The sequence below is a fragment of the Carassius carassius genome, chromosome 3 (genome assembly GCF_963082965.1).
Source record: "Carassius carassius chromosome 3, fCarCar2.1, whole genome shotgun sequence".
Classification (NCBI taxonomy): Eukaryota; Metazoa; Chordata; class Actinopteri; order Cypriniformes; family Cyprinidae; genus Carassius; species Carassius carassius.
Window position 1 is genome coordinate 5,249,118 of NC_081757.1, and position 18,872 is coordinate 5,267,989.

General features: G+C 36.6%; 1 protein-coding gene across 1 annotated transcript; it reads left to right on the forward strand.

Annotated features, from left to right (window-relative positions):
- Positions 1-261: 261 nt before the first annotated feature.
- peli3 (pellino E3 ubiquitin protein ligase family member 3) lies at positions 262-17,687 on the forward strand. Its single transcript, XM_059526169.1, has 7 exons — positions 262-545; positions 7,580-7,773; positions 12,172-12,301; positions 12,613-12,714; positions 13,505-13,726; positions 16,029-16,217; positions 16,895-17,687. Exons 2-7 carry the CDS (start codon positions 7,601-7,603, stop codon positions 17,510-17,512), a joined length of 1,434 nt encoding a protein of 477 aa, XP_059382152.1. The 5' UTR covers positions 262-545; positions 7,580-7,600; the 3' UTR covers positions 17,513-17,687.
- Positions 17,688-18,872: the final 1,185 nt, after the last annotated feature.

Genomic DNA, 18,872 nt, shown 5'->3' on the forward strand with positions numbered 1-18,872 from the left:
CGAGCGTCACTGCGCGCGTATGTAACGCTCATGAATATTAATCAGGCGAAAAATCCTCTAATGGCGATGCCTGGTTTCTGAATATTAATGACCTACTCCTAACGTTGCGCTTTTACGGTCCAATGGCAAAGGCTTGGCTCGTGAATATTAACAACGCCACAACCATATTAGGATTCGTAACTTAATATCCAGGGCGGGGCTTAAGCGTGTCGTGGCACTCTGACCAACCGCAGAGGCGCATGATGTGGGCGAGGGCAAAACCCATTCTCGGATTTCTTTAACGGCGGAGAGCTGCGAGTGAGAGATGGGCGTGACAACAGTGTATGGACTACACTGAAAACACTCTTCTCCTGGATTAAGATCCGCGCTGTCTTCCGTGTAACTGATGACAACGGAGTGTGGCAATGCAAACCACACGACGTGATGCGCGTGCCATCCAGTTTAACACCGTGAGCGACGAATTAACAGCACGACGCCCTATTTTAAGGCCACACGGGGATTGACAAGCCAAGGATATTCAAGGCAGGGGTCTGTAACATCATCAGGTGCGTATTTGGATAGTTTTTGCTTGGCGCGCTTGTTCACCGACATCTGTTCCTCTTTTTATTGTCACTTAAACAGTCTTCTCCTTATATGTCAGTGTTATGTAGATGCGTGTGTTCTTCTGTAGTTGGTTATTTTCTGTGCAAATAATTTGTAATGTGTATATATATATATATATAGTGTTTTATTTAAATTATAGCCTACTATGTGTAATAAATAAAATTATTAATTAATTAATTTTTCCGTGAAATCCCTTGTGTAGGCTCCTTACCAGGCCTCATAGGCAGCGTGAGATTGCTTAGTATAAATAAATAAGAGCATCTTAATTTAGCCTGTATGTTGGTCTAGTGGGAAACAATTGCAGTGATGATTCTGGTGAATACCAAATAGGTCAGGTTTTGGTATGATAACGTTATGTAATATGTCCATATGTAATGTGCATTTTGAGCAGTCTTTACCGACGGATTAAAAGGAATGGCAATAATACAAGTGTGACTCTTAGATCATGCTGGCGCCTTATAAATCAGCTGTTAAAAAGTGTTGCCTGACTTTCATATTTCATCTATAGTAAACGTCTTGCGTGCATGCCTGTATTTCCTGGGGGAAATCGTTATTGTATGATTACGTCGCAAAATTCGAATTAGACATCGAAGTATATAATTCGGATCTTAGAATTCGAATCTTTGCATTCAGCTGTTACTGAGACGCAAATCCGCTGCAATCTGTCGTCTGAGAGCACGGGCATACGAGAATACGAGCAATGCCATTACATAATCTTGAATATAATGTTAGTTTCTAATGGGTACAACAAAATCGGACGTTTATAGAAATGATCATGAATAAACGACTTTCACAGGGCCTGTTGGAAACCTAAATTGCACAACAGTGTGGTGAAGTTACATCACAAAATGTTGAGTGAACACTAACAATTAAAGAAGGCAATTTAGTTTATTATTTCTATAATTAATTATTTCGATAGTTTGTTCATTTCATTTTTTCTTAACTGCTGAGCTAGTCCTGCTATCCTGTTTACAACTTGCTTGAATAACTACAAAATAAAAAAAAGCATTAGAAGCACATTAAATTATGACAGCCTATATTATTATTATTTAAATAATGAATAATCATGAATGGTTACAGTATGTTTGTCCAGTAAGTATTTGTTGAGGTGAATAATCAGTCTGACTAATATGTGTCTTAAGAAAAGAGGCTGTGGTTTGGATGTCTCCATTGACTGCATGTGATGATGTGTATATGGGGAGTAGTCATGCAACAGCAAAACTAGAAGTCTTAATAATTATTTAAGTTTCCAGTTAATATCTTCAAAACAATATAGAGCAAATTTACTGGAGAAGGATAATGACCCAAGAGGTTTCATTAAAATCTAGACATTATATGTTTTTGCTTGTCAAGGAAATCTGTCTTGTTTTAAGGAAAACAAGGCAGTGATTAAGAAAATGATTGTTTTGCATTGTGGACAAAGCCTGAGAGGAGACATTTCTCAATTGTCTTTATATTAAGAGGGATGGTTGTTCTTGTTGAACAAAACATAACACCATTTCAAAAACCAGTTCTGTGTTATTACGTATTAATGTCTTAAAACGAGAAAAATATTTAAGGAAAAAATGAATGCTTATTGGCAGACTCTTTGCATGATTGAGGATTCATACTTGGAGAATGAGACTACTAAGGTTGGGAAAGTGCAATTTAGTTTTACATGATCTAAATTTGCTTGTGTTGTAGAATAATTGTTACATGTCAGTTTATTGTGCAATGCTAATGTTTTTTTAACTAATATTCTGAGTAAGGGCATTATGCTTGAAGTTATTTGTAATATTCCTGTTCATTCATCTTATTTATTTCTTCATTGCCATGATTTTCTTTGTGTGCTGCATAGTATTTCCCCTTTTCATTGTTAATACAGGGTTCATTCTTGATCGGCATGCTGCAAAAACATCATAATTATTTATTAAATCAAATTATAAACAAAATGTCTTTGTAATGTCACTTTTTTTGGGTTTGCTGACATGCATCTGTGAATGCTGATGTGCTGTTAAAACAGGAAGAGTGTAAGTGATAGAGCTCCTGCGGAGGTTCCTGCCTCTGAAGGTCACTATCAAGTATCACAGTTCCTCTAACAGGGAGACCATGTCAACGTGTTCTCGCACTTTCTCTCATTCCCTGCTTTTGGTGGCTGCAGCTCTTTCCACTGCTCGCCCAGACAGGAGCAGCAGGGTCAGACAGCACTGTAGGACACTCACTCCATCATGAGACACACACACACACACACACACACACACACACCTGCTGCACACCACAGCTTCACTGCTCACTGCAACAGACAACAGCCATGACAGCCATTCAACAAGCTGCAGCTGACTACAGACTTACACTGTCAGAAATAATGATATTATACGGTACAGTGACCAACACTGTTATAGATGGTGTTTTCGCATTAATTATGCAATATGCACCATTGTTGCACCGCAGTCTATGGCAGACCTTAGCTACTCAGCTCACCAGAACAGATAGATAATGTTATCCTGTTAAAAGAGAATGTAATAGACAACATGATGCTAATGTAGAACTAGTGTACTGGTTACAAGAAAGGTGCATCCTGGTTTGGTGGACAAATATTACATTAATTTAGCCTAATGGTTTGCAAGGTAACAATCAACAAATTTGAAAATACATTGCTTTTGTTGACTTTTTTTAAAAGAAACAGTTGTATTTAGAAGTGATGCATTAAATTGATCAAAAGTGACAGTAAATACGTTTATAAAGTTACAAAAGATTTCTATTTTAACAACAACAACAACAAAAATGTCAGAATGATTTCTGAAGGATCATGTGACACTGAAGACTGGATGAATGATGCTGAAAATGCAGCTTTGCTATCACAGGAGTAAACTACATTGTTGGGCAGTAAAGACTATATAGCAGAGTTACAGACATTGACCAAATGTAACTCTGCAGATATTTTAAACAATATCTAATAGTTATTGCAAACTATAGCTAATACATAAGTAAGCGTTTACATACAATGAGTATGTTAATACAATTATTGCAAAATAAAACTTTGACGTAATGTACAAAAAGGTAAAGTTTCTACTGTAAACTGAGAAAATGTTAACCTGAAAATGTTTTGTGTGTGGTAACATCTAAATGAATGATTTAATTCAAGTCAAAATTATTATTTAACATCACTGAATCAGCCTAAATACATAAGGTTACACTAGCAAACCTTAAGGGTTAGATCAGGTAAAAACAATTCATTAAACTGAAACTGGCAGGTTACCACTTTTTGCTGCTTTCCAAATATACAAAAAATTTAATTTATGTTAAAACTTACATGAGAAGAGAGACGGCTGAGAAACATCATACTAGCTGTATAGGAAATGGCTTGTTATACGAATATATTTAACCCAAGATTGCTGCCATTGACTAATCAGAAGTATTCCACAGAGCCATGCAATCATAAACAATAACAGACCATTGTAGACACTATGAATACATAATAGTATATCATTGCATTTATGAGATGCCATCACTTGAGCTGACTCCAGCAGACAATACTACTAGTGCAAACTACATTCTGCTACCTATACAAATTCACTTTGCTACAGCATGCCAAATGTGTGAAAGCATAACACCAATACTATTGTTTGCAGACAAGAACAACAATGCAAACAGAAATTTTGCAGCCATACCAGCATTCAAGAAAAAAATGCAGCTCTGACAAAACGGCGAAATAGCTAATGATCTGCTGAAAAGCAGATATAAATTTTGAAGAATTAAGTTTGGCAAGGCTGGACTCGAGTAAAGCCTCATAAGTTATTCGTGAGATCATTTCCTCGTGTGTGTATATTTAGAACCCTCTTCATCTGGCTCCTGATAGAGATGGATGAGGCAGACTCACTCTCTGTCTACCCTGCTCACACTCATACGCTCGTTCTCATGCGCTGCACTCGCTCACCCCGCTACAGAGGCAGCAGAGAGGATTGTGGGAATGAGGAGAGAAGGTGACGGGACATAATACAGTAACCAAGGAGGACATAAAATCAGAGCAGAGTAAGGACGTGGTGATCTGAGAAGTGGAGATGAAGGGAATAAAGAGGAATATATTAGAGCTACCGACACTGTGGGACTCAAGTCTTTTAATAAAGGCACCAGAAGCCAATGAATTATTGATAAGCTGGCCAATAATGTGTGGAGAACAGTTCGAGCTCAGAGACAGTGCTTGTCATTTTATTATACAATAAACCACTTTACACTAAGGCTGTTGTGTCTAGAAAGATCTCATTCCATGATGTGCATCTTGTCCTCACCATCCCTCCATATTCCTGCATTCCTGTTGATCTTCCTTTCCCATATCTCTCATTCCCTCGTTCCTCCCCCAGGTTGTGGGCTGATTAGAAAATGCGTGGCATAGAAAAGACAATCCATCACCCTGCCAAATCTCAGCGCACACACACACACACACACACACACACACACACACACACACACAATCTCTTTGTAATGGTGCTTGTTCATCCCTAGTAATCTTCTGTTAGCTACAATCTGCTGTTTTGTAAGCACTCTATTACACCTCTACATACCCTTCCCCATCCGGCTGGCCCTCCCTGCTCCTCTCCTGTCCTCTCCCCTCCATCACCTGCACCACCATGCTATTTCTATTTTTGTCCTCTCTCAATTTCCCTCCCTCTCCTTACTCACCCTCTCAGCCTCCAGTCCACCTCTCACCATTGCACACCCACAGTCATGCAGTGCCCTGATAGCGCAGTGATTGGCTCATCTGAGCTGTCCGTCATCTCTAAACCAGTCAGCTTCCTGTGGGTTTGCACTCGGTTGAGATTAATTTGCTGCATAAGGGGGACTGGAAGAAGTAAATAGACATATAACCAGTTGCTGCTAATGTTTTTGATGTTTTTGCACAACAAAGGTTTTATGTATTTTATATTTTTTTACATTGTGTATATTTTTTTTATGTCACGGGAATTTAGTTGATCATTATAAATGCAGTTATAATTTCAAAAATGCAGAATCTGAAAGATGCTTATTTAAAAAATGAAAGTCATTTAGTGTGTTTACTGAACTGTAGAGGAAGCATCATAATAGATTTTTTTGACAAAAAAAGAAAAAATTATAGAAATTATGTACATATATATATATGTATGTATGTCTGTGTGTGTGTGTGTGTGTGTTAGGTAGATAGGTATATAAAACTAAAATAAGCTGAAATATAAAATAAAATTAACATCTGAAATAAAATTTAATATAAATATTAGATGAAAAATAATTTTAAGTATTCGATTACTAAAACTGAAATAAATTAAAGCGAAACAGAAATAGTTTGAAAAAGAAAAAACATAAAAAATGTAATACAAACGGCTAAAGCACATAACAAAATTACTAATTCTAAAATGAAAATGAAAACTTAAAATATATATTAAAAAAATATATATATATAAATAAAATTACTAATAAATATTATAATAGTAAATAATATTATAGTAATACTAAAATAACATTGAATTGTGAAATAACACTAAACATGAGGATGGATGGACAGATAGATTCACAGAAAGACATGATAGATAGATAGATAGATAGATACATAGATAGATAGATAGATAGATAGATAGATGGATGGATGGATGGATGGATGGATGGACGGACGGACGGACAGACATGATAGATAGATAGATAGATAGATAGATAGATAGATAGATAGATAGATAGATAGATAGATGGATGGATGGATGGATGGATGGATGGATGGATGGATGGATGGATGGATGGATGGATGGACGGACGGACGGACGGACAGACATGATAGATAGATAGATAGATAGATAGATAGATAGATAGATAGATAGATAGATAGATAGATAGATAGATAGATAGATAGATAGATAGATGGATGGATGGATGGATGGATGGATGGATGGATGGATGGATGGATGGATGGATGGACGGACGGACAGACATGATAGATAGATAGATAGATAGATAGATAGATAGATAGATAGATAGATAGATAGATAGATAGATGGATGGATGGATGGATGGATGGATGGATGGATGATGGATAGACAGACAGACAGACAGACAGACAGACATGATAGATAGACAGATAGGCAGACAGACAGACAGACAGACAGACAGATAGATAGATAGATAGATAGATAGATAGACAGACAGACAGACAGACAGACAGACAGACAGACAGACAGACAGACAGATAGATAGATAGATAGATAGATGGATGGATGGATGGATGGATGGATGGATGGATGGATGGATGGATGGATGGACGGACGGACTAGATAGATAGATAGATAGATAGATAGACAGACAGACAAACAGATAGACAGATAGATAGATAGATAGATAGATAGATAGATAGATAGATAGATAGATAGATAGATAGATAGATGGATGGATGGATGGACGGACGGACGGACGGACTAGATAGATAGATAGATAGATTTTCCCCTAAATAACACACATTAAGTACTCAGAGTAATGACAACAGCAATTTATCTGACCGTATCGAACCTTTGAAATGCCACTGCTGTGACTGTGTTCCATTAAGTCTGTATGAAAAACAACAATGAAGTCATTTGAATTGGAGCACTTGACTGCGTGCTTGCAGAGAGGTTGTCATTCTCCTGAGATTAGTTAAATCTCCCGTCCCCGACAGGTTGTCAAGAGATGGTTGGCTCCTTATAGACTTCAAAACACTGCAGAGACAGCCACACTATCTCTGGCTGTTCTCACAGGATCAGCAGTTACATGAATACATAACAGCTGATCCGTGATTCGTCTGTTATTGTTTTTACAGGTGGAGTAACCGATGTTGGGGGGGGTTGTGGATACAGATAAGAATCATACTGTTTTCCTTTTCCTTTCTCTGTAGCACTTATTAAACAGAGTTGTCATTTCACCATGAGAAAACAAGCAAATGTGCTGAGCAACAATATCAAGCTTTCATTCTACCCCTCACACTCTCTCTCTCTCTCTCTTATAGCTGTGAGTTGTTCTTCTGGATATGGTTTTGGAAGGGAGCTCCGAAGCTCTTTGTCCTCCTCCGTCCCTGGAGCTGCGCCCATCGTGCAACAAGAACCAGCCGTCTCCTCCTCTGGGCTCAGGATCTCAGTCCCATGATGCTCTCTGCCCTGAGGACAAGGAGCCCATCAAGTACGGGGAGCTGATTGTACTTGGGTAAGAATACTGCCAACCCTGAGGGAATAATATGAATATTAAAAAGGATGAAATTAAATTTCTATAGTTCAGATTAGCTCTTTCTTTCAAATTGTGCAACAGAATTTACAGAATAATTCACAAAAAAAAAAAAAAATATATATATATATATATATATTTGTGTGTGTGTGTGTACAGAAAAAAAGAAAATATAACAAAAGATATACTATTTAAAATCTTATTTTCTACTTTAATATATTTTAACATTTAATTTATTTTTGTGATAAAAAGCTGAATTTTCTGTCATTACTTCAGTCTTCAGTCTCACATGATCCTTTAGAAATCATTCTAATATGCTGATTTATTGCTCATGAATAATTTCTTCTTATTATCAATATTGTAAATAATCATGCTGCTATTTTTGTTCAAAAATTCAAAGTATCTTCACAAAAAAAGTCAGTGAAGAGACAATCCAATAAATATACAAATGTGCACTGTCTGTACAAAAACAATGTAACAATGTATCACTTAATAAGAATTAATAACCAATCCATTATTATGTCATGATCTGTAAAGCTGGTAAACTTTGTAAATTTGATGAAATGAACAAGGATATGGGAAAAGGAGAGGGAAAAAATGGCTGTTTAGACAGTTCAAATAATACAATTTTCTTTTTATTTAAGTGCTTTACCAAAAATATAAGCTTCTCATTTGAGCTTTAAATCTCTCTTTAATGTCTTAGACTTCTACTGCAAGTGCATTAAAATCTTAATTAATCAAAATAATTAATATTATGCGAGATTTAGATCACTTGAGATTTAGCCTAGAACATTCATTGTTGCAAAGAAGGGGAATCATAAAATCATTCCAAAAGAGATGTCACAAGTTAAGTATTTAATGGATTGAATCTGAACATATTTAGTTATGAATAAACAAAACCTTTGACATCAGCAGCACTAAGTTTATCATCAGTCGGGTTTAACCATTCCCACACACATTGGAACTGTATGATACTGTCTCCGATTCTTGAAAACCCATTTATCTAAATTACAGCCCCTCCACTCAGCCAGCGTTTTGCTGAATGCAGGAGTTCAGTGGGAGTTCAAGGGTAAAATTACCCTCAAATAAATATGATTTCAATTAACATCTTTTCTCGCAGATGAATGAACACCACGTCATCTGGGCCAGTTGGCTCCTATGGTGTACCTGCGGCTGGTTTTCCGGACTTATCTTTAGATTTCAGCTGCGGATGCAAAACACTTCATTTGACTTCCAACAAAGGTGTCATTCAAATCACACAGTCATGGAGCAGAGCAGAGCGATGAGTGTTTCCAGCGCCAGGAGGGGAGCAGGGTTTAACACTTGAGCTACAACATAGTGTTTGTATCACTCACAAGTGTTAATTTCTTTTCCAATTCGCACTACTATTATAGAATAAAATCAAATATTTGTTAAAAACATTTTTTTAAACAATAATAATAATAATGTCTTTAGGGTTTTTTTTTTTGTTTGTTTTTTTTGGTCAACAGATTCGATTGATCAAAAGTGTCAGGAAAAGACAGATATCAATGTTGAACTGTTTTTAACATTGATAATAAGAAATGTTTCTTGAGCACCAAATCAGCATATTAGAATAATATCTGAATGATCATGGGACACTGAGTAATGGCTGCTTAAAATGACATCCAAAACATTATATCACATGATATGCATTGAAAACATAATATGACAATTTAAATTTGCACAGACAATTGAGTGAATTAGTCTGAGACACTTGAGCATCATTGTGTTATTTTGCACATGATAAGCAATTAAAAATATGTTTTGAAGACTGAGGGCCTAATTTACTGAACAGGGAAAATTAGCATGAGACTTCAATTAAAAAATTAAATGGGTGATTTACTGTATGCAAAATTAATGTTCACAGATGCAGCCAGATGATTTCCATCATGACCAATGCAGTCTTTATAGAGTAGTGCAAATTAAGTCATAAACAAACAGAACTGATGATAACAACTTAGGCTCACGATTTGGGTTACGACTTGCTTTTTAAGGTGTTAAATAATGGGAATACCAGTAAACTGACTATTCAAAACCTTAGCAAATCACTTTGCAAGATTCATTTAAGTACTCTCCTCCTATACATTTTTGCTTCTAAAAACAGAAACTCCTGCAAATGCACATGCAATATGTTTAGCTGCAGAAATAACAGTCCATGCCTTTTCATCACTATTTTTCACTGCATGTTTTTAGTAAATCCTGACAGCAGTTCTTTAATGCCAAAAAAAGGTTTACTTTGGCACAAGCTGTTAGTAAATGTGGCCCAAAGCAGTATTCAGAGTGAAATAGCCAAAAATTTGCTAATTTAAAGGAACACTCCACTTTTCCGACTCCCCATGAGTTAAACAGTGGAGTTTTACAGTTTTACAGCCGATCTCCGGGTCTGGCGGTAGCACTTTTAGCTTAGCTTAGCATAGATAATTGAATCTGATTAGACCGTTAGCATCTCTATACTCTCAACTATAGTTGATACTGTATATATCAACTATACTCTCATTCCAGTATACTCTCATTACTCTGCGTAATATCATTGCACCTGCTGCACCCGTGTTACGGCAGCAAAGGTTCTTGATTATTACAGCGGAATGAGAGCATAGTTCCTAGCCATATCGGCCTAGAAAATCACAACTTTTCATTTTCTGTCGGTCACAATGTAACTACAAAAGAGTTTTAAATAGGAAAAATATTGAAACTCTTTGGTCATTTTTGAGCGAGATGCTAACGGTGTAATCAGATTCAATTATCTATGCTAAGCTAAGTTAAAAGTGTTACTGCCAGACCCAGAGATCGGCTAAATGGATTCAGAAACTGTAAACATCAACTGTTTAACTCTAGGGGCATAGGCGGAGCGTGTGTAAAGCTGGGGATGGATTAGCCTGCCCTTGGCCATGGGGCCTTATGGCAAAAAATTTGACAAAAATGCTCCTAAACAAACAAATTAAATCTACTGCGTCTATTACTAACAAAGTGAAAATTTATAAAAAGCGTTGATTGCGGCATTAAAATAAGATCTGCTCAGTTGCACTGCATTTAATTTTAGGCGTTTTTACAGTTTTGCACATTATAACTAATCCCACACGATTCTGTTGAGCTTAGGAATGCAATGGCCAATCAGAGGCGTTCAGATGAGTCATTGCTGAAACACATCAGCTTTGTTGAATGCGCATGCATTTGCTGACTGAAATCCGGACGCTTGTGAATTCTCTCATCATAAGCACTGTAAGAGATTAATTTTGCAGTGTAGATAGCTTCAGTGATTTTAACCAAGGTTTTGTTTTTTTGAGGGTGCTTAAACTCGCGATAGATCAAAGTTAATGTCACTTTCTGTAGGCTTTGTAATTTATTCTCCGTTTAAATAACCGTGGAAAGGAAACATTTTATAATTTCTCAATTTCTAATGTTCTGATTAAATTGTAATCACGTTAAATACAAATTCAGTCCCATTAAACATATTTTATTAGCCTACATCCCTTATGAAACAAAAATAAATGGCAGTATATTGGAAAATATCATGTAATATATTAGGCATATATTCTTAAATATATTTATTTTTTCCAGTATACTGCAATATATTGAAAGCGGCAATCATCTGTATATTTTGCAATATATTATATAATACATGTATCATCAATATATTATTAAATGTATTCAAATATATAACATATTAGAAAATAAAAAGAGAAAATAATATATTACAATATATCACAATATATTTTAAGAAATATATTGGTAAATATATTTTCCTTTCGTAAGGGATGACACCATGCCTAAAAATACATGTTTGTATTTAATAGATTTGGCAGCTTTTAGCCTTACCCTGGAGTTGGTTCACCCTCCGCCTATGTCTAGGGATGTTGAAAAATGAGCCTATTTTCAAAAATAATGGAGTAGTCCTTTAAAGGACGTTTTCCTCACTACATGCTACAACTGAAATATTTTTTTATTTTTTAAATGGTAAAAATGAAGACTGCCTCGCAGTGAGATGAAAGTAGAGAGCTCATTTAAGTGTCTGGCCTATTGATCGTTGTCTAGATAAATTATAAGATGGCTTAACCTCCTCATTGACAGGCTCTGAGAAGCCTACATCAGCCATCATAGTATTGACAGAGAGATAGATTAATGACATTTAATTATTTTTAAGTACACGCCAGTGATCTTAAGTGAAAACAAGAATTGCCTAGTTTTTGTCATCCCCAAGACAACAGTCTGTCCTCAATCTGTCAGCTCTATCAAAATCAGTCATCAGGTGAGGCGCTGCTTCTAAATCAAGCACCGCATGTGTTTTTGATTAATTCATTCTTTATTGTTCAAAGCATTTGCTAAGCTCAGATGGGACTGTTGTTGTTTTGTTACACGCAGGCATAATGGTTCGCTGGCTAGCGGGGACAAGGGCCGCAGGAGGAGTCGGCTGGCCCTTTACAAACGGCCCAAAGCCAACGGCGTCAAACCTGATGTCATCCACAACGTCTCCACGCCTCTGGTGTCTAAGGTGACATCATTTGCTTAAAGTTGAAAGCATAAATGGTAATGCCTTAATGCTTGATAGGACCAGATACGTTATCTAAAACAGTTTTATTCATGGCTTCCAAAAGATTTGAAATCTCTTCCAACATAAGTCTCTTGACCCACCCACAATTCTGTTATTGCATAGCTGCATCCAACCGGGTGTTATGCCAATCTATTGCATAAGGTTAGGGAACCTGAAAGTACCTTATGTTCCTCTGACTTGTTGAGGGATGAATGATGCAACAAAGGCTATTAGTCAAAGAGTTGTATGTGTGTGTGTGTGTGTGTTTGCAGGCCCTAAGCAACAAAAGTCAGCACAGCATATCCTACACACTGTCCCGGAGTCATTCTGTTATAGTGGAATATACACATGACCCCAACACTGACATGTTTCAGGTGAGCAAAGTATCATAATAGAAGAAGAGAGGATTTATTCATTTAACTGCCTGTTTAAATCTTATTATTGAGGTTGTTAAACACGCAAATGAATTTACATTTATTTAGCATCCTGACTTATGGTTAATGTATCCTGGTTAATGTCTTTAACTATATTTTTTTGGCCTCAATTATGTAAAACATATGATCATTTCACCCACATATGAACATTTTGTCATTTATATATATATATATATATATATATATATATATATAATAAACAAAACTTTTTATTTATTTAGGCATCAAAACATTATAAAGCATGAAAGATGGATATTAGTTTTGTGATTTGCTGAATATTATGTTTAACTGTGTTACTGAATTATTATCAGTAATAAATATTACATTTAAGTAAGCATTATGGCTAATGTATCAGTAATCAAAGTGTAAAAATTGGTTGAAATGAGCATGCACAATTAAAAAAATATTGATTGATAGCAAGAAATAAGAAAAAAGTCAATATGGTATAAACACTACCCTTCAAAAGCTTAGGGTCAGTATAAGTCTCTTGTACTGACCAAATATGCATATATTTTATAAAAAATACAGTAAAAACATTAATATTGTAAAATATTATGCATTTGAAAATATTTTACAATGCTGTTGAGAATGTTGAAAACAGCTTTTTAGTATTCTTTGGTGAATAGAAAGTTGAAAAAAGTCATAAGGGTTTAAAACAACATGAGGAGGAGTAATCAATAAAAATGATGCTTGAATATCTCACTTACTCTGGTTGTTGACATGTCTTTAGATCGGCCGTTCCACAGAAAGCATGATAGACTTTGTGGTGACAGACACAGCGAGCAGCGGCGGTGGAGGACAAGGGCAGGGGGGCGCAAGTGGAGAGGGGGGACAGTCGGCCCAGAGCACCATCTCCCGCTACGCTTGCCGCATCATGTGTGAGCGTTGTGCTCCCTACAAAGCAAGAATATATGCAGCGGGCTTTGACTCTTCCAAAAACATCTTCCTCGGGGTGAGTCATAACAGGCTATTGAGTCACAGCAGCGTTCACTAATGCAGAATCTTTGCCAAAGCACAGAAGAAGAATGATTTACACTGACATCAAAAGAGCAACACAGTAGAAGAGGACACATTACAGTATTTTCCTGCTGGTTTGCCTGTTAAAGTTTGTTTGTGTTGCCTTAACAGGCAAAATAATCACGTAAAATGTCAGCCTAGTAGTTTGTTTATTAGATATCGTTTGTTGTGAATTATGGAAAGATGAACATGTTGGAGGAATGTCATGTGCCAGAAATGAACTTGCATTGCCCAACAAGCACCAAGGCTTTACTCCCTAACATGTGCAGTAACTTGTAAGCAGCTGCTCCATTCTGACAAAAAGAATCTAACTAGATTTTTTTTTTTTTTTTTTTTAAATGTGAGTGGTTCTTTCCTTTTAAAGAAGTTACAGATGCTGTAAAACCGATATAAAACCTGGGGATATCAATATAAAAATATGTTAATATATTAGATAGAATTCAATCAAATTAATAAAAAGAAGAACATTCCTAATAATTGAGCACCAATAACAATTAAGCTTCAAATCAGCATATTGATATAATGATTTCTGAAGGATCATGTGACACTGAAGACTGGAGTAATGATGCTGAAAATTCAGCTTTGCCATTACATGAATAAATTACATTTTAAAATATATTTGAATAGAAAACACGTTAAATTGTTATAATTTTACAATATTATTATTATTTTACTGTATTTTTTATCAAATGTATATACAGCCTCGGTGAGCGTAAGATACGTAAAAAAAAAAAAAAAATTACACAAAATACACTTTTGGCAGCCGGTGTGTAATAAAAATTCATACATTACAATTTTAGTTTTAACATTTTGATTTGTAGACCTGGTAAGCTATGTAAATAAGTAAAGTGAATATACACTTTTCTAGTTTTCAATCTGTTTTCAGATGTGTTCAGTTTGATTGCTTAGAAATCCTCAGCAGGCATGATTTGAATATCATTGCCGTTTACAGTACAAACAGCGTTTGATGAATTACTTCGTGTAAAGGCTTTGTTTATACAGGTTTGTTGCCTTAGCAAACAGCACTTATTACATACAGTAGATCTATATTTACAACATTTTACATCACAGACTGATATTAACATCCGTGTCAACATACTCAGTGTAGCTCACGCTGACATGAGCTATGCAAAACATTTTCATGGGGACAAAGGTTTTGCTTGTTCATTCAGAAGCAAAGATTGACTGTAGATAAGACCATCCATCATTCAATAAAATGAGAACATAAAATTTGATACAAAAAAACATGCTGAATCTAGAGATGCATATCATTCATAGCAAACAGCAGGCACATTACAGCGCTTTAATCTTCCTTCTGTCACCGACTGAGATGCTTAAGCTCAAAATGACTAATTTCCCTTCATTTCACATCACTACTCACATTTAATGCACTTGATTAAATTATCAACTGTTTCAAATCGTGCATTTGACTTAAAGTGATTACATTTTAAATTCTGTAATTGTTTACTTACCTTAATGTTGTTCTAAATCAGTTTTTTTTTGTCCATACAATAATGGTCTGATGTATTTTTGAGTGCACTGATTTTCACTGTATAGACAAAAATGACATGAGGTTGAGTGAATGGAGACAGAATTAAAATTTTTGGGAGAACCATCTCTTTAATTGTTAAGGAGATATGGATTAACATCATTTTTCATACACCAAGCAATGGAACTAGACTTTGAATGGAACACTACTATGTGTACTTTTTTATTTCAAGCCTTTTCAAATAGTGACTTTAATATTTGCTTTGACCTTGATAGTAGCTACTGTAACTCGATAGTGGAGATCTGCGCCTCTCAAAAAAACACAGACACCTGGAGGACAGTAATGGTCCAGTAGCTGGCAGTGATGCATGACATATCAACACACGGCTACAGCCTCAAACAAATGTCCTTGACAGGCTCTCTGCTCACCGCTGTTCTGTGGAGGTGGAAAAAGAACGAGAGAGAAGGAATGGAGACTATATTCTAGTCGGGTATAAATATTTCAGACTCCCACTGTATAGTAGGTGTGTTGTGTAAGTGCTAGTAGCTATAAACGGAAAGCCTACAAGTCTGTCTGTGCATTATAATCCTCTAAGCTCAGTTAGTCAGTGATTTATTATATAACTCACTACATACGTGTACATTAAAAGAGAAGCGATATTATTCTGACAGTAAGCCATGACACGTTTTGATTTCGCTGTGAGTACAGTAGAGGTTATTCAAATCCTCTTGATGTGCTTGATTTCCAGGAGCGAGCTGCTAAATGGAGGACCTCAGATGGTTTGATGGATGGACTGACAACCAACGGGGTGCTGGTGATGCACCCAGCAGGGGAGTTTGTATCTGAACCTGCTCCAGGCGTGTGGAGGGAGATCTCAGTATGTGGGAATGTTTTTGCCCTCCGAGAGACACGGTCCGCCCAGCAGAGAGGAAAACTGGTGAGAATTTGCTTTAATCTCGGTAATGAACCACCAGTAAAAATGCTTCAGAGGTACACCGCAGAAAAAAAATCTTCCCCCAAACTTTTAAACAGTAGTGTACAGTATATACACCAAATACAAAATTAAGTGCCATTTCAAAGATCTAACTATCTTTCTGTTCGCAAGGCTGATAAACTAAAAAAACTTTAAAACTTAAAAAAAAAAAAAAATCTTTTATTTTTTTTTTTACTTTTAAACAAGGTTTTAAAAAATGGGCCGAAAAAGTCTTGACGAAATTTGCTTTTCTAGTTAACTCACTGTCAACTTGTAATAGTTTTACTTTCTTGCATAAAAATTTTAATTGGACTGTAGCATTCACTACCTCAATTCAAATGCAAAAGAAAAAATAAATAAAATTTTTAACATTTTTAATTAAGATCTATTAAATGTAAGATGAGTTTATTTGACTAGCTGAGTGTGGCCTTGTCATCTTCTAAATAGCAAAACATTTGAAATAAGTTAGATATAATTGCAAGTTTCAGGCTTAAAAGGTCAATTCACCTACATGTGTCATTATTTATTCACCCTCATGTCAATCCAAAACCTACCTCTTTTTTTTTTTTTTGTGGAACCCAATTGAAGACATATTGCAGAATGTCCTGAGTGATTTCATGTGTGTGTTTTTTACCCGACAGGTAGAGAACGAGTCAAACATGCTGCAGGATGGCTCTCTCATCGATCTCTGCGGGGCCACTCTGCTTTGGCGGACCCCTAGCGGTCTTCGTCACACCCCGACTCTCAAACAGCTCGAGTCTCTACGCCAGGAACTAAACGCCGCCCGTCCCCAGTGTCCTGTGGGTTTCAACACGCTCGCCTTTCCCAGCCTGGCACATCGCGCCACCATTGACAAGAAACAGCCCTGGGTCTATATGAACTGCGGCCATGTGCACGGCTACCACAACTGGGGGTTTCGTAAAGAGAAAGCGGGATCATCTGCGGTGGTGTTAACCGGGGGCGGAGCCACAGCTCCGGCTACCACAGGAGAGCGAGAGTGTCCCATGTGCAGAGGGGTGGGCCCCTATGTGCCCCTCTGGCTCGGGTGTGAAGGGGGTCTGTATCTTGATGCAGGGCCCCCCACACATGCGTTCTGCCCCTGTGGTCACGTGTGCTCGGAAAAGACGGTGCAAGGCTGGAGTCAGATCCCACTGCCGCACGGAACGCATGCCTTCCACGCTGCTTGTCCTTTCTGTGGAGCGTGGCTGACTGGGGAACAAGGCCACGTCAAACTCATCTTCCAAGGGCCTGTCGACTGAGAGGAACAGCTGCCATGTGGCAAGTGAGACTGAATAACAGAATTGGAGAGTTTGGACTGTGGAGGACGCAAAATTAAGAGCTTGTGAATAAGGCAAGGATGACATAAAAAGGGAATATACTTTATGTGATGCAGAATGTGTAAATAAGTGATGAAATAAAAGTTAAAAAACACAAGCACTGTGTGTAAGAAAAAGCGAATGGAAATTGCATACATTTGCATTTGTAAGAGCTTTGTGCAAGGCCTTAATTTACATAATGTGTAATGTTGACAAAGCAGCTGCAGTCAGCTCTTAGCAATGGAGCAAAATGTATTTGAGTCACTTTTCACCACTAAATCACAGAAGAAGAAGAAATTAGAAGACTTTTTGCATTATGGAGAACATAATGAAAAGCAAAAAGATGAAGATAAAACTATCAACCAGCTCTCAGTCAGAAAAGCAACAGTTTAAATTTAGCATCCACGTGTGTGTGCTTGTGTGTGTGTGATGCTGCATGAACTACACAGCGATGCTCAGATCGCTTTACATTTTCAGGGTCTCAGTTTAGTGATTGTGATGAGCTGGCACTGTGAGAAATTAGAGATGCTGCATCTGCTCTTATCTCCTCTTCTCTCTCTCTTTCTCTCTCTCTCTCAGGGGAGTCTGAGCAGAATGGTACGATCCTGCATACTGACTGCAGCTACTCTGACTGGCTATAAATAACTCAAGGTCATTGGCTCAGCCCTACTACACATGTATGCACCTCCAAACCTGTCTGTTCAGAGACAAAAACCAGCACACGAGATATAGTAAATCAACAGGTCAAATATGATATCAAATGGTTTCTATTTATGGTGTTTATAGTCAGTCATCTGATAGGAGAAATAGAGTAAAATGAACAGATAAAAGCAGAATGTCTTGCATGCATCAGTCTGCTACTACACGGTCACTGATTTTCATACAAAATGGATAGCAATGTATTATGCTCAATGTAAAATATGCTATACGCATTATCGTTTGTTAGGATGCTAACAGGGCACTAGGTTGAGACCAGTAGGCACACACACAGGGAAAAGGAGGATTCATGTGACCTTCACTCTGCTACCACATGGTACATAGCTTAAAGACCTACTTTATGATGTGCTTAAAAAGTAAATGTAAAAAAAAATGGAGATCAATAGTTCTGTAAGAAACAGTTTTTTTTTTTATTGTTAATTAAAAATAATCTGTAATAAAATATAAATATTAAATGAAAACCTAAACAAATTTTAAAACGATGTTAAAAAATTTAATATATATTTGGACCTTTTTCTTTTTTTAAGTTTAAAAATGCATATTCAATATAAACAATATTAAAATAACGAATTGTCTAGTTCTCAAA